We start from the raw sequence: 24,072 nt of genomic DNA on the forward strand, positions 1-24,072 counted from the left end.
AAATGATGTTCCATCGAAGGCTAAATCAGAGAATCCCGGCAGTCACGTCCGTCTTTTTTAGCAGCGGTGAATCCAAACAACGCTCTTACTGCAATGAATAATCTAAACGGCGCATAATGTGCGCCGCGCTGCTCGTCTGACAACAGTTTGTGCTCACACATCACAGCTTAGTGTCTCCTCAATTGTATATTGATGTCAAGGCGGCTGACAATAAATCGCTGGATTCACCGGAGAGTGAGAAAACAGTTTAGACAATGGCCCGATGGAGCTTAACGTAATTGACAGATGAGTCCGACTCTTTCCACGCCGGTGCCTTTGGAGCGCTGACGACACCTGGGAATGAGTGTTTGTGCACGCGTGTGTGTACGGCCGGCCAGGACCCACAACTGCTAATTACCATCGCTCCTTCCAAACCGCTTGACAAACATGACACCGAATTAGCGAGTAGCAACAATCAGTACAAGTCAACCGTCTGAGTCGGACGACTGGATGAACGAACGCCGCCATGAGGGCACAGCCAGCTTTTAAGAAGTCCACTTTTATGCAAAATACAACCAAAAATAATGCATGTAGACACAATAATAACAACGATCAACACACAATGTAACCGCACCGCACAAACTATGTGGATATCTGAATACATAACAGTAATCCCTCGTTTACCACTTTTCCAGGCCCGACCATGATGGATGAAATAGAATAGAATAAATAAAATATTTTCAGTTAGACTTCCAGTTTACGGCCTAAATATAGTTTTTGACATGATGTGAGCCCTCTAGACATGAAATAACACACCGTAGTCACCGTTAGACTCCTATTACCCAATAATAATAATACGGCAAAATAAGACATACCGTATTTTCTGCACTATAAGGTGCACCAAAAGTCAACAAGGTGCCTTATGATCCGGTGAATTTATGTTTGCACTGACTTCCAAACTCTGTAAAAATGTTGCTGTGCTACTTGGGTAAGCGCTCCGCTTGATTGAGGGTTATAATCCGCCTTCCTTTGGGCCAAGGATACGTTCACTTTGCATATATAGGCATATGTTTGACTAATAATAGGTCATATTGTATATTAGTCCTGTTATAATAGCCACACCGTCCGCATACGGTCTGTACGATGCTCACGTTATATAACTCATAGCCACAAATTTGTTGATCAAAAATGCGCAAATACACGGAGAAAGATTTTCGCAGAGATTAGGACATGAAGGTACGCATTCAGCTTGATGATCCATCATACCACATGAACCAATAAGACGCATTAGTCTTACTCTGCTCTCCTGCCGTATCGTCCAATGTGAAACACCAGACACTTCAAAAGGTAAACACCGCTGGTAATATACAATAATTACCAGGAGGACGTGTGGTGGTGGGACCTTTTTAGCATGACAAGTTGTCCACCATCTGCTAACATATTAGCAGCTATTCATCAGCATGAAGAGTCGAGAGTCACCATGCACAGACAGACTCCGCCTGCTCGCCGAGCCATTTGTTTTCCGCTAACGACACACACACACACACACACACACACACACAAAAACCTGCTGGACCCAACATCCATCCTGCTGGAAGCGAAAAATACCCAAAACCATCTGGCAGCACGGCCCTATTGTAAATTACAATGATGGACTCCCACCATTGGAAAGCATGAAGCTCCACCGAGCGTGTCTCAGTTTTCCCCAACAACAAATCATCGTGGAAAATGAAAAATAGCGCAGCCGCTTTGGAAATACTGGAATTTCAAAGCCGGTTCTCGAAATAAGACCTTCCCTCTTGAGCTGATTTATGTTCTGCTTCTCTTCTGAGAATGACCCATGCAACTGGGAAGTAGACCAAAGTCCGACGCTCCACTTTTTCCCTCCTTTCCCAAGCGCTCCTGAGAGCCCATGTCCTTGTCCATCACGCTGACACATTGGGAGCGGAGGCCAGCACGTTACTTCAAACAAACATCTGGTTGTGCTTGAGCGGCTGCTGAGTCTGCGCCGCTCCGCAACGTCGTAAATAGCCAAGGTTTGTCTGCAACGGTCACGGACGATAAAGATTTACGAGGCGCATTTGCTTGCTGCTGTGAAAAGGCTCGAATGTTGGGAATGGTCGTATTTCATAGGCGCTGGACGAAGAAGGGAAAGCGTACGATGGGGGGGCTGGTTATCAAGAAGCTCAAGAAAGATGGCAGCAAATCTCGCGAGACTTCAGCTCGGTTAGTAGCTAAAGGATGAACTTAGCTTGTTTTTTAGCTTTCTTCAGGTTCCTGTGATGGTACCACAGAAGCACCAGCGATGGCCAAGAGGAAAGGTGGAAGTCACCTCTTTCCCTCTTCTCTCTTACCTGTCAGGTGACTTCAAAGGGTGAGCAATTTGACTTGCTTTTAGCTTTGTGAACATACTTCTATGACAAGGACAACCTTAGTGAACGGGTGACTTCAAAGGGTAATTTGGTTATTTAATTTCAGTTTTATTTGACAATCCGTCTCCACGTTATAATTCTGTGAAGAATTAGAGTGGTTAGAAATGATAACAATTCAAGATTTCTTCACAGGTGAGGGAGTTTACTTTTAGATTTTAGTTTTATTTAACAGTTGCTTAAATTCTCTATGATTCTATGGCGGTGGACCGATGTCTGTAAAGCGTGAATTTGACTTTTTCATTTTATTTTACAAACTACAACATTGGAATATTTATAAATTACAAAAAAAATACAGACGACAGGTGGCTTTTTTTTAGTTTTAGTGTACAGTTAGTAAGTTTTAAAGTTTTACTGTTCTTTAAGAAGTTCCAAATGAACAAAATAAATAAGAACAACCATTGTGGACATGTATAGAAATGGTGAGTAATTTTACTTTTAGTTTTGTTTCACAACTCCTATTTATAATTTCACCATATTTTACTTTTATTTAACCGTTAATTAACTCTGTATTCTTCTGGGACAAGGTTATCTGAAGGTTATCCATTTGAACAGCTGCCTTCAAAGGGAGAGTTCCAGATGGTCTAAATGAGAACAGCTATGGTTTCATAGGTGTGTTCAGAGACTGAGTAATTTTGCTTTTAGTTTTATTTCACTTTGTGTCAAGTTATTTTCCTACTTTGATGTCAGGTTATGAATATTATAAATGGAAACAACCACAGCATCATGGAACAGATTCCTTCAACTTTGGAGGTTCCAGTGCAGTTAAAAGGTGACGATGTCGTTATTTTGCTTTTTACAGGATATCCAAGCTACCCGGGAGACTTTCTCAGCTACATCAAACAGCAAGGTAAAAAAAAATCCAACCTGACGTGTCCTCAAACTGTGCACAAACAGAATTATTCAGGAAGTGTGCTAGAAGAAGAGCGCCACGGCGGTAATGGAGCGCTAATGACACTTGATGGAAGGCGGCTGGTGCGAGAGCCGCCACATCAAGAGTTCAGCAGTTAAAGCTGTCACGGAAGCCGAGGAGGTTATCCTGGCATTTAAATCCATCCACGCTGAGGATGTGCTGCTGCCTTCCAGGGTGAGTAACAACAAGGAGAGCTGCCAAACAAAAAAGGCAGCGCTCACTCCTCTGGACAGTGTAAGTGCAGGTCGGGTTTCCTCTGCCCTCCCTTCTCGTCCCACCTCATCCAACATTCCAGCCATCCATCTCCATGCAGGCCGGCCTTCACAACGTGTGCCAAAGATGAAGGAAACAGCCTGCTTTCATCATCATGGTGATGAGCTGCGAGATGCAGCAGGATATGTACGTCCCTGAATGGATGCGTGCCAGCCTGACAAGGTCACGCTCATGCAAGCCATCTCATCTTCACACGTCCGTTTACTCATCCATCACATTTCATCAGATATGGGGGGGGGGGGGTTGTCGCAGGTAAAGCAGGGTTTGACTTGGATATGTGGAGATGATGCAGGGGGGGCGTCCCCTGGTCTTTTTGGAATTGTTCTTTTTGAACACTTCACAAAGGACCGACTCTTTTGGATCACCCTGCATCTTCCCCTCTTTGAAATCCAATGGAGAACATTTGGAGATGGATTTATGAGTTTGTCCGTGAAGCCATCTTCACCCCTTGGAGGAACTGATTAACGTTGAGCCATGGCTTTAATCTTCTGTCAACATTTCATTTTAGTGCTTGTTTGCAATAAAAGCCAAAAAGTGTCAATCCATCCATTTTCTATGCCGCTTATCCTCACTAGGGTGGGGGTATGCTGGAGCCTATCCCAGCTGTCTTTGAGCGAGAGGCGGGGTACACCCTGGACTGGTGGCCAGCCAATCACAGGGCACATACAGACAAACAACCATTCACACTCACATTCATACCTATGGACAATTTGGAGTGGCCAATGAAGCTAACATGTTGCTAACATGTTGCTAACACGCATACATGGGGAGAACATGCAAACACAGAGATGCGATTCCCGAGCGGGGAATTGAACCCAGGTCCCCTAGCTGTGTGGCCTGCACGCCAAAAATCCACTCGGCCAAAAAGTGTAAACCAGAAATTCTTACGATCTTAAGATTGTGCATATTTGTTTGTGTTTTATTTTATTTAGCAATTTTAAGCTTGAAAATGCTTCATTTAGATGAGAAAATATGTGTAACATTTGCTGAAATACGTATGCATATATCAGCAAATGGCACAAGACCGACAAGGGTGGAAGAAATGGGTGGCCCCCACGACGCTGCAAGGGGTGATGGGAAAAGAAGAAGAAGACGCACATCAGGTATTGGGATTAATCATGGCGAGCTATAAACCATTTTTGAAAGCGATTCCTGTAATTCCATTAATAAAATCTTGATGGAAAATCTGAGAAAGTCAACGTCAAGCTTGTTACTTCTTTTTGAAGTTTTTCTATTTTATCGGTGCATTACCGCCCTTGTTTACCTCGAAAATGGTACTTGTCACAAGTGTCGCAGAGTCACAGGTTTTGGGGTCCAGCCAAACCCCCGACTGACTCCTTAAGGCCTGTGTGAGATGACTTAAGATAAAGCAGAATACTCGAATAAAAGCGATTTACGTTGCAGGGAACGCCAAACAAAATTCCCAACTATGATGCAAAGCCATACAGATCATTCACACCGATCAATAAATCAACTTTCCCAATAAATTCAGTTGCGCGTTGCGCAAAGAAACATGAAGTCATCCGTCAAGCCAACAACCTTTCCCTTCACCAAGACGAGCGTCGACAGCGGCGGCGTAGTCATCCATTAGTCACGTATCGCCATCCAGATGTCTGGCGGAGGCGGCGATAGCAGCAGCAGCAGCAGGTGGAGATCCGCGTGAGCCCAGCTGAGCTTTAAAAGGCAGCGCTTAGCACCCACAGCTCCGTCATCTGGCCTCTCCCCCGGCCTCCACCAGCCTCTCGACAGCCCCATTCCTCATCATTTAGCCCTTTTTGGCAAAGCCCACGGCCCTTTTAATGGGCCGCACTGAACGCTTCCAGATGTTTGTTTATTTGTTGCGCTGCAACTATAAAACACTTTACTTTCCGTTTGGATCCGCTCCATTTTTCAGGGTGTTGGGGTGGGAGTTGCACATCACCCCCCCCCCAAAACAACACCAAATGAATGCGGCAAACAAATGTGATGCGCCCCGTGGGTGTCGTCAGGAAGTTGTTGTTTTTTTCTCCTTCTTGTCGAGCTTTGAAGGCAGCGTTCCTCCCGGGATTTGAATAACAGTTGTGCACCATTTAAGATACATCCATATAACCGAGCTGGAAGCTGGCCCGCAACAAGATTAAAGGGACCCGGGCTCATACTGGAAGGCATCCTTCCTTGTCTGTTTACGCCGCTTGTACAAAGATATCCCTTTCATTTACTCTTGTCACTGGTGAGGAATGGCCTGCTCAAATGTAATCTGATACCTGCTACTACTAGCGCTGCGTTTATTTACATACACACAGGAAATGAAAGGCATTTGATTAAAATATCCTGGGCGCGCACGGTTGTATCAATCAAGTCTGAGAGGTCTGTTTTACTTTGGCTCAGGTATAATTAGATCTGCGGAACAAACTTGCGTGTCATCCGTAGAAAAATGACAGTCTGACTGGCAATAAAAAAGCTGATTTATTGTTTTGCTAGCACAGATTTACATGACATGGTTCACGGCGCACAATCGGTGGCCCAAATGTATTTATGTATGCAGAAGTTATATACCGACTCCATTTCCCGTAATCTTACACATTTTTATCCCTTTTTCTTATAATGCTATAATTCTTCCTACTCCTTTTCAGACTGGTTGAATTATGGAAACATGAATTAAAATTTAAACTTCTCGTAGGGCTTAGCATAGCCAACAAATGGCCAAAAACACCAGTTCATCGATATCGATGAGATGTCTTTTCAATTGTCCAGCGTTTGGGGTTCAACCTTTGGGTTGAAAGACCGATGTTAGTCAATAGGTGTCGCAGAATTTGGCAAGATTAAAACGTGATAGGATTTCTCATTCAGAGAAAAACTGCCCCGTAGGGTTTAGGTCTGGGAAATAAATGGCAACTAAGTGGTTAATCAATATATTATTAGTGTTGGTTTTCTTCCTCTCTTGCCTCCAAATAGACAGAAGGAGGTTCACTTTCAGCACCTTTCTTCCATAGAACACCGGCATGAACGGGGTGAGCCCTTTTGTCGGTCATACGGTCTCTTTGACTTGAGCCACTCGCGTACACACAGAAGAGTAACATCCATCCATTTTCTACCGCTTGTCCTCACGAGGGTTGTAGGGGTGCTGGAGCCTATCCCAGCTGTCTTTGGGGAGAGGCCACCCTGGTCTGGCCAGCCAATCACAGGGCACATATAGACAAACAACCATTCCCACCCAAGCCGGAGTACCCGGAGAACATGCAAACTCCACACAGAGAGCCGAGGGTGGAATCGAACTTGGGTCTTCTAGCTGTGAGGCCTGGATGCTAACTACTCGGCCCAGAAGAGTAACTGTAGAAACTAAATGAGCAGAGTTCAAATATTAGCATACACTTTTTTTTAAAAGTCTTGTCTCCTCTCGTTGTCCTAGACCCAGTCTTGTTTGGCCTCATCCGGTGACACCCCCATTAGTCCACAGTCCCTAGACGTAGTGTCCTGAAGACCGGCTCATACGGAGACACACACGCCTGGACTCACTTGTGGACCGTTAGATTTAGAGTGGACTTGACAACGAGAGGGCGCCGCGACTTAGAGTCAAGGTGACAGTGGTGGAGGATCCTCGGGCCCCTCTGCCAGACCACACAGTCCACTCCACTCTGCGTCACGCCTTCAAGCAGACACTCCGGACCCCCCCGCCGCCACCACCACCGAGCTCCTCGCCTTGCGTCGACTTCCATCTCATTTTTAAGCCCCGTCCCCTTAATCTTTCCCTCTTGTTCTCTGTCAAGCTTACTCTATGAAACATATCTTCCCTTTAATCTGCCTTTTACTTCCTAGCCGCCTTGTTTCCTCTTTTCCTAGCTGCCTTGTTTCCTCTGCCTCGTCCAAGCGGCCAAGACAGGAGCTTATCTGGACTTTTGTCCTTGCTTTGCGGCGTCCTGCCACAGTGCTGCCATCCTCCGGGAGCCACGAGCTGCTGGAATGACCTCTGACCTGCCCCGACACGGGACGGACATGACAATACGGCCGCCCTCCCGCACGAAGGAACATGTTGATCTGCTTACAGGAAGTGAGTTCTTCAAGTCTGTCAGCACAAACCGCCAGGACAGAATCGTCAGCAGATGGCCCCATCCGAGTTGTTTATACCCCAAATTAAAGCCAGCGCTTGTTTGGGTTTACCATCAGATAAATCTTTCAGTTTAAGTTTGGAAAAAACAAACAAAAAGCAACAACAGCACCGAGGCGCTGATGTGAAGATGACTTGAAGGGCAAAGAGGAGGGCTGGATGGTGTGGAGTCAAAAAACCAAAAACAAATGGAGACTGTCACCCCGACTTAGGTTTGAGACGGAGGGGAAAATATTGCATCTGTCAGATCTCTTCACCTTTAAATGGACCGTTCTTAGCCAGGTCGGACTTGGTCTGAACCCCTGATGTTGACACTGAGCTGTCCTTGGTGCTGCGAGTCTCAGGGTGGATGACCATTCCATACAATATCTCCATATGGCGATCCATATGGGTGCAAGAAAACCAAAATAAATTGGTTTCACTAGGACTTTCATTTCACAATAAACAAATTGGAGAGGCTAACTAGTTAGCTCGCTAGCTTGCATTTGCTTTTTGATAATCCACTTAGACCAGGGGTGCTCATTAAGTCGATCGCGATCTACCGGTCGATCGCGGAGGTGGTACTGGTCGATCGCGGCGTGACATTAAAAAAATCCCAGCATCAATGCCGTCACTTGATTGATATACAGGGCAGCCATTCAGATGACAACTGAATGTTGCCCTTCGGGCGACCAATCAAATCAAACAACGTCTCTAAGTGCAGCAGAACTTACGATGTCAGCCTATCATCCATCCCCGTTACTTGATTGACATACAGGACAACCAATCAGATGACAACTGAATTTTGACCTTTAGGTCACCGCTCATGCGTAAACAACGATGCAAAGTGCTAAGCTAGTCGGCGAATTGCGAGATTTTAAGCCCTCGCTAAAGTTTATGGTCACTAAAATGAGTGAAGGAGCTGGACCAAGTAAAAAGGCAAAAACTGGACCAAGTAAAAAGGCAAAAAACATATAACTTCCATACGGATATGGAATATTATACGGATATTATGATACGGATATTATCCATGACTGATAAACATTTGGAAGTGTGCTTGAGGCTGGCTATCAGCAGCTACTGTCCGGACTATGCATCCCTGGCTGGTTCAATTCAGTGCAAGTCATCAAAGTAAACTCAGGTAATTACAAAAAATGTTAATAGTTAATTATGTGTGTTTTGCAATATTGGCTCATTTGGTTATGTAAGGTACATCAACATACATTGTACGTACAAATAATCCTCAATACATTTGAAAATAAATAGATGTTTTGCATTTTTGTAGTGGGTAGATCATTTTGACTCGGTCATTTTAAAAGTAGCTCGCATGCTGAAAAAGTGTGAGCACCCCTGACTTACACAATCAGTCTCAAACTCCATAAATAAATACGTACATTTTTCAATAGAAAACTGCATACTTATACATATAAACTTCATAAAATACAGTCAAAACTCGGGTTATGTATGCCCTAGTTTTCCAACAAAAGTTTGCCTCGGTTTTCGTACAATATTGCATGTAATAAGATGGTCTCTTTGCCCTCAACAAAAAAAAAATCAATTCATTCTCCATTTTTCATGTATTTTTTGTTAATATTTTGATTATAAAGGGGGAAAGTAACAACTCTGATCAATATGAGCCAGAATCATTGTCTCATACCAACAGATCAAGGTTGCTTCCACTCGTGTTCGACGCTCCCACGCGTACGTTCACACCAGATTTCATGTGGATTATTCTCACTATCAACACATCGATCAAGAAGAATAAAAATAGAATTAGTCCAACGGAATCAATAGATTCCCACTACTGTTGGGGTCACGACTTGTATTTACATAATCCACGGACGTAGCGATTGAGCGAAAGCATATTTCATCTTCTTGCTATTAAAAATGGAGAGTTACATATAACGGGTTACCTTGAAAAGGTTGTGCGGTCTAAAGGTCTTTGGTCTTGCCCTTACCTTTATGGTTCTTAGCGTCTCTGGATCCTCGGGGCAGAGGCGTGTAGGGCAGAGGCTGGTTCTCAAAGCCGGCTTCTTTGGACGTCTGCGAGAGAGGAGAGGAGACACGCAATGACTATTTTCATAAAAACGGCCTTGACAGCTTTATTATCATGGCAGCTAATCATTAAGATGAATACTGTATACAGTAGCATGGTCAAGTAGTACCGTAGTAGTATATTGTCTGTTCGGCACAATATTATGGTTGAAGGTTAAAATATAGTCTGTGGCTTGTGGTGGTACTTTTGACCAAAGGCTGGGTAGTAAAGAACACACTGTATATACAAGTACTTACTTTAAAAATACAGTATATGCATTTTTAAAGTAAGGACTTGAGCTTTTCAGGCATTCAGTCAAACCTGTTTTTTTTCCATTTTGACTGGGTTTTTGTGCACGTGTGCAACACTTGCCGAACGCATGGCGTTCACATAGCAAATCCACGCTGCCTTTCTCTGGTAACGCCAACAACTGCAAAAAAGATGGGACTCAGACGAGGCCAAAAACAGCCTAAAACCCAATCCCAAATCTGCGAGCCTGACCCCCAACCAGGTCAGGAGTTTGTTGTGTTTTTGTTCTTCGGTGCACTTTCAAGGTCCAAAACATCCTCCTTCCTTCCCGTAGCTTTTTAACCAGCAGAGGAGGTACTTTATCATGACACAGCGATATCTGATGCCTTTGCAGAAATACTTTCCTTTCCTGCAGGAAAGAATTCACCGGGCCTTTAATCATAGCAACTGACAAATACATATTAGCGATGGTTTGGCGGTGCATTTTTTCCCCCCTCCACTTTTATTGTTGTTCCTGTTACATGGCCATGCATAACCTTGAGAAATGCGATGGCACGCTCTCCTAAATGGAACCATATTTATCACGGCCAAAAGAGAGCACGGTGAATTGAAACAGATCACATAATGTACTCTCAGATAGGATCTCTGAAAGGCATTAAAGGTCGGGCCAGCACCAGGCTCACGTTACATCAACGCCGATGCAAAAAAGACTTTGCTACAAGAAAGAAATGGCGGCCGTGTTTTGACAGCAGCTCTCGGCCTCCGCAGTGGCTGAAACCTGCTAAGAGGCGTTAGCGCTTGTGTGCAGAATGCCGAAAAAGTAAGACCGGACTGCATACGGTGAAAGCTGATGCTTCTATCTCAGGAGGACCCGCAAACCTGTGGTCTCCCTCACGCCATCCTCAAGGCCTCATTTCCTGCCCAAGGCCTCATTTCCTGCCCCGCTCCAGAGATCACAAGCCCGGCCTCCAATCCTGCTGCTTGGCCACAATTACGCTTCCCGGTTGCCACGTTATTAGCGGCACCACCCACAGATCGGTGGGAGGGAGGGAATCCAGCGTCGGCCCACCCTGGTTCGGCTCCTGCGGGACCCGGCTTTCAGAATGGCCACCCAACCCTCAGACGACACCGCCCGTTCACCTCACGCCCGCTGATCAAACAAGCCAACCCATTCAACAGCTTTGCTTGTCACAATGCGTCCTATCCGGAGCGATGATTCCGCCCCGCCCACCCAACATCAATCAGCCCCCGCCCGCGTTCGCTTGTACTGATCCCCCCCCCCCCCCCCTCGCTGCCAGCTGCCTGCACTTAATACACTTCAGTCGATACCCCAGTCGGCAGCCGTGCTTGTGATGAGACAGCGCAAGTGAAGGATTCACTTTCAAGTTCTTCCCGTGACATTGAGGCAACCCAAAGCGTCCGCAAAACTCCAATCGAATACATGAATTCCAAAATAAATACATACGCTAACATCAAATGTGTCAAATATACATCCAAATAGATTTTAAATAATTAAGCATGGGAAAGAAAATATATGATGCATCACACACTGCGCCATTTGGAGGCTTTTGTGGAAATGTGTTGTTTAAACTTGCATTGGAGACTTTTAAAAACAAGATAATAATAATAATGATCATATTAATAATAATAATAATGATAATGATTATGTTAATAATAATGATAATGATGTTAATAATAATAATAATGATGATAATAATAATAATGATGATGATGATGATGATGATAATAATAATAATGATAATAATAATAATAATAATAATAATAATAGTAATAATAATAATAATGATAATAATAATACTAATATAATAATAATATTATAATAATAGTAATAATAATAATAATGATAATGATAATAATAATAATAATAATAATAATAATAATAATAATAATAATAATAATAATAATAATAATAATAATAATAATAATAATAATAATAATAATAATAATAATAATAATAATTCTAGTAAATGCTTTGCTATCTCAAACTAAAGTACAAATACACACCGAAGACTAAATGGGGATCTCCCACTGCTGACCAATGCAAATAATTTTTTTTGCTATTTTTTGTACATGGGTGTCCAAACTGCGACCCGTGGCTGCTGTTTTCTCCAAACACATATCGCTGGTTCGCATCCCGACGTGGGTCAAACATCAAAGATATACACTAGCGTGCCTTTTCAGGTTTTCACCCTCGTTGCCTAATTAGAAAAGCTAATCTGGAAAAAAAATAAAAAGTGTGACGTCCATACCCGGCAGTCTAAAAACTCCAAGCGGGGGTGTAATGTTTGCATCAGTGGAGGGTGCAAGTCCACCTAACGGGTTTCTAAACAGGTCACGCCTTCCCATGGCGGACTGATTCATACACACAATAAAAGTGTCCTCACTGATCCCCAAGGTGCCCTCTTCTTCATCTTCTTCTCCCTCTGCTTGTTCCTACACTGACCAGAGGGAGGTGCTGCTGTGTTGTGTATTTAGTATAACACTCCCTCCAAGCCCCCCCCTCTCTCTTCCATCCATATGAGTCTGCTCATCAAGCTCAGCATTGTTTTAATTTGCCAGGCCCGGGGCATATGCTGAGTGTTGGCATCATTATTGTCTCTGTGCGGCGTGAGTTATCACCACAGCTTATGATAATGCGCCGCAAATTTACAGGCGACGATTCTCTGTTAATAAAAGGCCGGGCAGAGGGGAGTCGCACTGGGGAAAAAGGAGGAGGAGGAAGAAGGAAGTGAGTGCAATAGGAAGCTCTGCTAGATGTCACCATGAAAGATGATGGTCACGCTGGATGATACATCACATCAGGGCTTGTCTTGTCTTCGCCTTTTCTGTGTTACGTGAATAAATGCTGATAAACCCCGAGGCGGTAGTGATTATTACCACCAATGTGTCACCGTGAGAGGCGGGGGGGGGGGGCAAATAGCACACACACGGGGAACATTCGACACCTCCACCGTGGACTTCTCCAAAAGATGACACTTGGAAGTGAGCTCGCTTGAAGGAAGAGGCGAGCGGACTGAACTCACGCTGACCCTGGACCAGCCGTGCTCGCACTTGATCCGTCTGCGAAATACTTATATACTTATATATATATATATATTATATATATATACTTATATAAAGTAGCAAACATCTACCTGCTGCTACAAACATAGAAATGGCATTAGAAATGCGTCATATAATTACTATTAAAACTACGATACTAAATGCTAACGACGGCTATTTTACAGGTCATTAAAGTAGTTGATATTATTCACGTTTCAATTCAATATGGCAATGAAGATGATTACCCATAATTCCTTAATAGTTGTCTACGAGCTGTGTAAGCTAGCCTTCATTGTTTATTATTTATTATTAGCTCATGTTTTACGTCCAGGATAAGACGGCTGTAAAAGTGATGCGTTCACTGACCTTGCTTCGTGTCATGAACTCCACTGTGGAAATGGGAGTTTTCTTAAACTATTACTTCCCGTTGAACAGGAAAAGGTGCTACAATGCTAACCGGACGCAACACGTGAACTGTGTACAATGAATGCTACGTAGCTATTTTGACTGACATGTTAGCGATGCTCAGGAATTATGTGTCATTGTGTTTATTGCCATCTTGAATTGTAAATTATTTGTGAAAAATATAACTAATTATTAGTAAAAGTCAAACATTGACTAGAAACTAGAACGCTATGTAGCTAGTTTGACTGACATGTTAGCGATGCTCAGGAATTATGTGTCATTGTGAATTATTTGTGAAAAATATAACTAATTATTAGTAAAAGTCAAACATTGACTAGAAAGTAGAATGCTATGTAGCTAGTTTGACTGACATGTTAGCGATACTCGGGAATTATGTGTCATTGTGAATTATTTGTGAAAAATATCACCGACTTTGATGACCTGTAAACTTTGTGAAATACTAATCATTAGTAAAAGTCAAACATTGACTAAAAACTAGAACGCTATGTAGCTAGTTTGACTGACATGTTAGCGATACTCGGGAATTATGTGTCATTGTGAATTATTTGTGAAAAATATCACCGACTCTGATGACCTGTAAACTTTGTGAAATACTAATCATGAGTAAAAGTCAAACACCGACTACAAACGCCCGTTGAATCTTTAGAAAACCCTTCAGAACACAACATTTTTGCAGCTCATCGACTTGAAATCGAAGCCCGGCCAAGTTAGGAAGCACCCAGGCCTTCCCGGGAAGTGCGACGTTCGGACACGGTCCCGCTTCGCCCGGCCTCACCCCGCTCCTCAAGACGGCCGGCAATACAATCTAATTACAGGCGCGCTACAGAGGGAGACCAGTGTAAACAGCAGGCCCGTTTTATCTCCTTATACATCTGGACAAGCAGACAAAGTGCTAAAAGGAAATAAATGTGGCCTGACAGCCACATGAAAGGGTTCAGCCAGGGGCTTAGCGCTACTCGGGGCACAGGAATGTTGTTGCTAAGCATCAGCCCGCAACCTATCAGAGCGCACGGAGGGCCCCGTCCTGCCTCGGAGAGCCAAGAGGGGGGCGCACGGAGGAACGGGGGCAGGAGGGAGGAGGGCTGACATTGAGGGGAGGCTTGGGACCGGAGAGGATTTTTGTAGCTTAAAGCAATTGTTGGAAGAAACAAGCCTTCTGTTTTGTTTTCTCCTGACACCACTTGGGCTTTTTGTACTTGCAAAAAAGACATGTGGAAAAATGTCTTTTGATATCTTTTCTCTTTGGGTCTATATCAAACTACTTCTTTTTGTGTATTTTGCATGGAACCCTTGTTCCGCGTCCTGTCTCTGTAAACTGCTGCCGCCGTCTGATCATCGGCGGAGATCAGAGGGGACGCAACTTGCCAACTTATTGGAGTCAACGTTTAATGTCGGCGCTTCTTCACTTTCATTGTTTTGTCTTGCTTTTTTTTTTTTTTTTTTAAATTCCAAGTTCAGAACAACACAAAAGAAAATAGAACATTTTTTTAAAAAATCAACAATGAAAAATCAACAACACTGCATGGTCTTGGTCTCAGTGTGTAATGAAAGGTGCCCTCATTCAACTGCAAGCAGGGAACAAGACACCTACAGGCCTGCATTATGTATGAAAGCATATGGTGGCAATTTACAGGAAGTACCCGCGTCCCTCGCTACATCGCCGTTCAAACATCGCTCCCTCACTCTGTGGTGGCTTTTCAAATATTAACGAATAAATCATCTGCTTTACTATGACCTATTAGTCAAAACTAGGGCTGTCAAATGATTCAAAAATAATCAGATTAATCACAGATTTGAACTAATTCATTGTGATTAATCTCAATGAGCAAACTATTTTCTGGACAAGGTCAAAAATGCACAAGATCGAAAAAAACATCCATAAGTCGCACTGGAGTATAAGTCACATGTTTTGCAGGTAATTTATTTTCCAAACTACTTGACCAAAACAGACATTACGTCCTCTTGGAAGGCAAGTTCTAACAATAAAAGAATAAAAGATGTAAGATATGCTAACACAATGCTTATTCAGCTACACAAAAAATAAACATGAACACAAAAGGTGTCCATGTGTCCATGAAAAAAGCGTTTATGGACCATAAACACTTTTTTCATTTATAAGTCGCTCTGGAGTATAAGTTGCAGGAACAGCCAACCTAGGAAAAAAAGTGCCACTTATAGTCCGGAAAATACAGTATGTCTGACATGCGAATTTTTACTGTATTTAACGAATAGAAAGGTAAATGATGATATATACGTAATTGTATGTATGAAAAGCTCCAAATGAACTGAATATGTCAATCAAGCCCAAATCTTGTCCTATCTTGTCTGACGCCTCGCCTAGCCTCACCGCTAATGGCGGCCGTACGCTTCCGTGTCACTAGCAGGCTCACATATGGAATATAGAATTAGGATTCAAAGTACAGCATATGGAACTATGGCCAAACCTCATGAAAAGTACCATCATCTAGTACTAACTATTGTAATTTATTTCCTTAGCGAGACGAGCCTGCGCCTTCGTTTAACAATCATTAACCGTTCCACTCCAATGAAGCGTCTCCTGGTAAACGCCTGTGATCGGTAATCACAAGAGCGACTGTTTTGATGTTTCACCAGCCGCCGTCGGGGCAAAAAGGTGAAAAGGCGAGCGTGCTGCTGGACGTTAATCATCCACGGCCGTGACTCACAGATGCTAACAAGGAAATGTTTGTCTTTTGGAATTTTAAAAAGTCATGCGACCTTTCCTTGTGGAGTCCTGCCAAGTAAGTGCAGGTGATTTAAAGTGCAAACGGAGAGCGGCGTTCCAGGTAAGAAGCACAATTAGCTGCGGGCTATTTCTTGTTTTGGCCGGTTTGACCTTTTCTGTTGATACTGATGCCACGGATTAAAAGTTAACCTTCTCTCCAAGTTGCTTATCTTACATCAAAATAGAAAAATATATCGTTAATGGCTTTTGCTGCGTGTACAGTGCATGATTATGATTTTATGTAACTACCTGAGTTCATTGCCTGTGACGGAAAGCCAAAGCTAACGATTTAGACTCTTTCAGGACTCAAACTGCCGGAGACGACGCCATGACTCTTGACATTGTACGTTACGGTCACAAATATTCCATTTGGGGTTCAAACTGTAGCTCAAACAAGAATCCAGACTGAATATTCAGACTTTCAGTCTATGGAAAAATAATAGTCCATATTAATAACCAACACTACCAACCAAGCTTTGTGCCTTGATGTGTGCCGACGCCTCGCAGACGGACAAAAATGGCTGCCGATCGCAACTAGTTAGTTATTATTAAGTTAACTAGTTAGCCTCTCCAATGTACTTATTGTAAACTTCATGTCCATCTTCATCTAACGTCACGTCCCATAACATTACCGATGCCGAGTGACCACAACACCTCGACTGGTCTTCCAATATCCGTTGACTCATCACAGGCCAGAGTCTACCCCAAAATCCATTCATTCTTTTTTCCATGGACCGCAATACGGTGAGGGAGCCACATCGGGACCGTGATGGGGCGAGGCATGAGTGCATTTCCAAATATTCCGGAGCGTAACTAAACTCCACAACCCCAGCAAGTCGGCGGTGTGACACATGATGAGGTTTTCTGTTCCGATGAGCTTCTGCAGCCAACACGGGGCCTGTTTTCTGGAGTGTAGGATGTTTAATAATTGAAGACTCCGGGAGCGGGCCTGTCACACCGCCTTGTCTCCGATGTTGCCTTCGCAATTAGAAGCCAGGAGACATTTGAAGAGGACCCAGAAAAAGCGTGGCAGGGAAAAAAAGTGACACGTAAACTTAAAGGAAATTAGCTCTTCACACGATGGCAAACGTGAAGGTTACTTAGCGATGCTTAAACTCAGACTGCGGCTGTGTGAAGTTTGTGTTTGACTCCGCTACCAAGACGCCCGTTTCCTTGCTTGGGCTTCAGACGACGTGATCGCACGTGGAATGAAAGTCATTCCGATTGCAGGCGTGCAGGAAGCAGATGGAGAAGACAACCCGAGATACGTCGGAATAATGAGATGGCTTGATGTCAGGATGATGGAGACTTAAACACACGCATTTAACCACAACTGCAACACACACACTTTGTGATTAGCCGATTAGCATCAACGTGCAACACAGGTGCTCCATCAACGATTTGGTTCCATCATTTAGCTCCATTGGAGAAATACCCTCAGTAAACTACTCATAAATAAACCAACTAATTATATCATAATACACACATACCAATTAACCGATTATATCACAATATGCATGTATCAATTATGTGATTGTGAAAGTTCACTTTTGTGGGACGCACCAATTCCTCCCATAAACCTTCCAACAGGCTCCATCATCATGTGAGCTGCATATGAAAAACATTTGTATTTTTATTTTGATTTTTACTAACATTGTTACACCCAAGAACCACCTTGCTGGCGTAGTGACACCTCGCCACACCACAGCGGCTAGTGACTAGCCGGCTAGCGACTTGCTCACTAATGGTGGCTAATGGTTATGGTTTATTTGAACATGGTTCAAGTTACAATGAAATACTTCATTGGATCCACAGTTCCACATGTCCAAAAGGAGTAGGAAGAAGCAAAGCGTATTTCATCTGTTGCAGTACATGTATTCACTTCCTGTATTCCACATGTGATTTTTACTACATAGAAAAGTGCCCTAAAACGGGGTTATAAGGGACGGCAGGCAATTTTCGGGAAAATGTATACATATATGCTTCTTTGAAAAAAAAAAAAAACACAAAGCAGCTTCCTGTTTAACATGAAAAGGCAAAATTACATTTAAAACATTTTCCAGAAAATTGTCCCTTATTACCCCACCGTCCCTTATAACCCCGTTTTACGGTAACATAACATTGTGGTAATATAATTTTTGTAATGTATAATACGTTTGATAATAAATAAATCATCATAAATAAAGATAAACTTGACAGTACAAGTTCAGAACAACTTTTTCCTTGGATTTTGTAAATCCTGTCTTTTTGTTTTTGATGCTAGGCGTAACAGCGTTCTATGTTGCTGTGTGAAATCAGTACCATACTCGCAGTATGGCATGTTATCATCAATGTACCTGTTACTCCAGAAAAGTGCTTGTTGGAGCGTTGTGGGGGTGTATGAGGTGTATGAGGTGTACGTATGTCCCATACGTGCATTAAAAAGCTGCCAACTGTCTTTTTGTCTTTACGATGCGCAGAAAAAAGAAAAATTTTTTCATGTGCAAAATTGCCCCAAAGTGCAGTATAACTGTGAGCAGCAGAGGCGCTGTTGGTTTGGTCATCACACGCCTGCTGCCCAAAGAAAAAGAAGATGGCGGAAAGCTACGAGTTCAATTGCGTTCGTGTGAACGTGACCTTCCTCAATCAAGCGTCTTCGCCACGCCCCAAACAAATAAAGGCAAGACCTGGTACTGGACCATGCAGGTGTGCCTAATTCAGGTTCTCTCGGGGTCCCCAAAACCGAATAACATACCATGATGATTATCTTCTTCAAATCCCGACCCGGATGAGCTCGCTATCTATCCATCTCCGCGGGCCCCCCCATCCCTGACAACCTTTCCGCCAGAAATTCCGCCCTTCGCTCGTCTGAGCTGCGTGCGGCAGCGATAACGCTGTCATCTGGCACACCTATCATAAGTCAGCGGCAAACGAGCCAGATCCTCCGTCGCGAGACAGAACCCTCAGCGGGCCTGTAAGCTGTATCATTACACCATGTCATCTTTATGGCACGGAGCAAAGCCCGGCTCTCTAATTACATCCTGCCTACTCCATTTACACAGACGGGGGACATCGCAGCAGGCAAACAACGCATTAGCCGTGGAGTGGCCGCGCCCGCTCCTCGCCGTGTACCCCCGGACGCCACGAGAAGGCGAGATAAGCGACAGGGCCCCTCGCCTCCTTGGCTCGGACAAGGACTCGCGAAGGTGAGCAAAGAGACCAAGCGAGTCAAATAAAAAAAAAGTAGCTGCCTTTAAAACGGTAATTGCGCTCCTTTTCCCCCAGCAAGCTCGCAGATATATAAAGGAGATTTACAGGCGGCGTTGGCACCACAAATCAGACGGCCCTCCGAGAAACACCCGTGCTATGAAATTGTTTAATCTCATCAAGTTGGGCCTCTGCGACAGGCCATAAATCACCGTCTTTTGTTATCATAGAGCTCCATGAGCATCTCGGGAAGCCCATGGCGGCTTGCGTGGAAGTACATATACTGCGTGGAAGTACATATACTGTGTAATACACTACCGTGCATACGTCACTCTTTAAAGGTGGCTTTTAATGACTCCTGTTTGGTCTCCGGAGGGGATTATTGGGAATTACAACGGCAGTGGGAACTCTGGATTTTTTAAACAATTTATTCCAAAAGCTTCCACAAAAACAAAGTCGTTTTTTCCCATGAAAAATTATACAAACACAAACATATTCACAAAAAAATACATATTACAATATTTTTTTAGATGCTTATATTTCTTTTACATGCAGAAATTATAATTATTATTCATGATAATTATTCACATATCATACCATACATGCTACCGTATCCTCTCCAGGCTGTAGGCCGCTTGTCTCCAACACAAGTCCTCCACATGCTTACCACCTGATTCAAACAGCCTTGGGTGTCTGGGCATGCGAGTCCGCCCTTCATCCTCCCCGTCCCCTCACAGCAGGACCCCACCCCTTATATTAACCGACATTTCGCCATCAATAGTCAGACATTTTCTACAGAAGACCGGATTTTCTCTTGACGACATAGACGACATATCCTTCAGTTGCTTACGTTGTTATTAAGTATTTATATGTGTCATATGTTTGCTGAAGAAAAAAAATTACAAATAATATTTGTGAATACAGTATTTTCCGGACTATAAGTCACTGTGTAGTACGGGTCGCAGGACTACCCAAACCAAGTATGACTGTAATAAACACTGTAATAAAGTCATCTCCAGTGAAATTGTGAACTATGAGATATTGTCATGACGCCGCCCAAGTTGAATACAAACGTATGATGAGATGGAACGCAGCGTTATAAACCATTGCTCCACAACAACAAATCCACTGGCAGGCGTATACGTTTGCAGGACGTATGTCTTTAAGACGAGTTGGTTCATCGCAAAAGTCTTCCATGAGCGCGCTGGCAGCTGGCGGAAGCCCAGCGAGATGACGGATATCTCATTCCCTGCGCTCTGCATCTTTCCCCGGCAAATTATTACCGCATCAACTTCGTGTCAACAGAAACGGCCAATTAATTAAGTTAAAAATGCACTCATGATGGCATCCACACACCGCCAAGGAGAGCCGGGGGGCAATTTTCCACCGGGTGGATTTACAGCGGGGGTCACGGTAATGGAGGATTTTAAACTTCATGCCATAAAGCGGCAGACAGGCCAATGTCTACACAGAAGCCGCGCCGCTGAATAACCCTGTGACATATTTGCATAAAGTATATTTATGTGGCAACGCTAGAGGACGGCGGCGGGGGCGAGGGAATAAACTTTACGGCCGGGGACAAAAACCTCTCGGCTCTTGTATTTCACGGCCGGTGGGATCACGGGCGCACCTTTAAAGACAGAAAATGTACACATTTAACAGAGTTTCTGCTGCAAATGAATTATTCATCATATAGCAGGGTGTTTGTGGGGGGGTGCTTGTTTATTCAGCTTGGGCCGTTTATCAGACGGCGAGGATCCCACGGCGGGGGATGAGGCCGGAGATTTATCTGCGTTTGGGCTCCAAAACAGATAAATCAAAGGGTGTAATCACGGCGCCACTGGCCCGCATGTGACCCCGGCCGACTAATGACACCAGGATATCTAAGCCCCCTTTTCCTCTTCCTGGGTTAGGCCCCTTCGCTCCTCGTCATGGCAGAAGAAAAAAACAAAACAAGTGGAAGGCCCTTCGTGTCCCCTTTGTCCTGTTTATGTTCATGCCGCGCTAAAAATAAGACGCTCATCTTCATTTTACACCGTCATGGACAGTTAAGCCCGAAATGATTGATACTCGTGGCGCGTTTACATCGACTTTAGCATGATGCTAATGTTGCCCTCAGATCACCATTGTCGTGCTAATAATCTTTTTCCGTTTTTTTTTTTTACTACAGAAATACATTAACACAAATATATCATAGTCAGCCTCACATTCAAATAAATAAAATACATAAATTACTCAACTCACGGTAAAGTACGACAACAGACTTTAACTTGACACTTTTATTTTCCATCATCATATCATCATGTTTAGAGTCTGTGATGTCTATATTTGTTGGAAAAAACGGAATTAGCATTATGCTACTAAAACATGCAAACACTACTGACATGCTAACAAGATTAGCACTAGATTTTAAATAACTATTTATAAATATTCAGGCTAAACACCAGGATGTATCATTCCCACACACGTATCATTTGACAGGTTTAGTTGACAATATTAATGTTTCCATAGAGATTTTGTCTTCTAAAACACAGGTCATCATAATTGGAGTCGCAGTTAAATCCAAAAATCTTTCATTTTTTGGCCACATTTCAAGTCAAAGTGGTTTCTAGATTGGTTGGAAAAAATAGCATTATGCTGCTAACACATTGACATGCTAACATGATTAGTATGTATAAATATGTATTTTAGCCTTTTAAGAAGCTAGTTTAAAAAAATGCAATTTATGCTAAGATGTATCATACTTACAGACGCATCATTTGACAGAGCTTTAACTTTTAAGCACAAACTGGCCAAATTCCGAGTTAGCGTGTTTCCCGCATTTCTTGAAAAATACGGTTAATAGCAATGGATAATAGCAATTAACATGATGCTACTTAAGGCCACTGACATGCTAACACTGTTAGCGCAACGTTCTTTTCTAAGCCTTCAAGAGACTATTTAAAAAACAATGACATTTAAATTGTACACGATGATGTATCATATTTGCAGACACATCTTGTACAGGTTTAGTGGAAAATATTTGGAGAGATTTTGCCTCTCGGCTGAAAAAAGTACTACTATACGTAGATGCTAAGCACCAGTGGAAGCAATGCTAACACGCTAAGAGAAAAAAGACATTTAAGCTTAACACAAAAATTTTTACTGACATAGAGGAAAAAAAACAACATTAAAAGTATTTTTAAGAAACCTGCGGTACAGCAATAAGAAGTAAATAGACGAGTAGCTCGGTCTCAGGTGATGTAGTACAAAGCAGCAATGGCGGCTAGCGTATTCCAGCGTTTGCTCAAACAATAGCATATCGATCGCAAGCCGTTCACGAGCCGCAAGAGATACGGCCGCTCGGCCGAAGGTGTCTCCCGCCCCCCCCAAGACCCCCCCTCCCCTCCGCCGCTATCGGACGGAAGGCTTTTGATTTATCATGTCTTCTGCTAGCAGGCTGTCCGCTGATTAAGCCGGCGGAACTTTGTTTCACTCTCCCCTCTCTTTAATCTGTCTCTCAGCGAGATAAATTAGCCAGCGCCGTGCCAGCTCCAGCTCTCTTTTACCTCCCTCCATCTCCTCTCCCGTTTATCTCCTGCTGTCTGTCACATTGCACCGAGAGAGCAGACGCATCTGCAGGAGATACGCTAACATCCCTGCACACATTTAGCCCAGAGTGTGTTTTTCCTCCCTTTTTCCTCCCCCTGACAACGTCCTGTCAAACAATCTCCCCTCTCCTGCTCCGAAGGCCTCGCGCGCTTTGTTGGAGACTCATAAATCAGCCGCTATTTACGGACGGCCATTCTTATTCTTGGGCTTTTAACGGCGACACGTTTGGGGGGGAATTAAAGCCGGGTTTTATTCAGCAGGCCGGGGGGGGGGTGCTTTCCCCCTCCCGCAATTCCTCTCACACTCTGCCGCTAAATCACGCTCATTGTCGCAGTGCAAAGCTAAGCTAGTGTGCGTCACTTGGGGGGGGGGGGGGGGCAGGAAGTGCCGGGCATAATTCTGCCCATCACTTTAATTTATACTCGGGCTAGCTTTGAAATCTCAGGGCCGTAAATCTGAGTGGACGGCAGTCTGGAATTTGGAGCCTTGACTTCTACGACCTTTGTTTCAATCCATGCCCCCCCCCAACCCCCCCAGTTCACTCCTATTGTTATTCTTTTTGGAAGATGATAAAGCAAAATGTTTTTACAGTGGAGTACAACAAACAGGTACTACAACCACAGCTTACACACACCTTCATCCTACACTTTTATGTACCTTACCAAGCCCATGTGTGTTTAGCATCATGCTAAGCATGCTAAAGTCCTTTCAAAATAATGGCATGTAATCTACTTCAACAGATGTAGTGGAGAAGATGAAGACTTTGCCTTTGAGCGTTCCTAAGTTTCAACATAAAAACAAGTACGGTAAGTCTGAATAACAATCATAGAGCAAAGGCTACACAGTACAATTACAGCTGGGTACTTCAATGATGTATTCAGGCCATCTTCATATACTTTAAGTACAGTCAAGACCAACGTGATTCATAACCTTGACAACCTGAAATTTCCCTACAATGCTAACCTTTTGCATGCTACACTCCTCCATTCACTTCCTCCTTCCTGTCATGTGATTTTTTCCCTTCACATCATCTCTGAGGAAATGGCCTAAAATACTTCATCATGAAGCATTCCACGCAAGCCTATAGTATCATACTTACATCCTCGGAATTTCCCAGGTTTT

At 43.5% G+C, this 24,072-nt stretch overlaps 1 protein-coding gene across 4 annotated transcripts in view; it reads right to left on the reverse strand.

Moving 5' to 3' along the window:
• LOC131107844 (leucine-rich melanocyte differentiation-associated protein-like) overlaps positions 1–24,072 on the reverse strand; it is a 267,408-nt gene that overhangs the window by 15,878 nt on the left and 227,458 nt on the right. For all 4 annotated transcript variants that reach the window (XM_058058241.1, XM_058058240.1, XM_058058242.1 and 1 more), the window contains one exon: positions 9,616–9,700. In XM_058058241.1, the coding sequence (XP_057914224.1) occupies positions 9,616–9,700 (85 nt within the window). The remainder of the gene's footprint in view (positions 1–9,615; positions 9,701–24,072) is intronic.

Source organism: Doryrhamphus excisus, chromosome 20 (genome assembly GCF_030265055.1).
Source record: "Doryrhamphus excisus isolate RoL2022-K1 chromosome 20, RoL_Dexc_1.0, whole genome shotgun sequence".
Lineage (NCBI taxonomy): Eukaryota > Metazoa > Chordata > Actinopteri > Syngnathiformes > Syngnathidae > Doryrhamphus > Doryrhamphus excisus.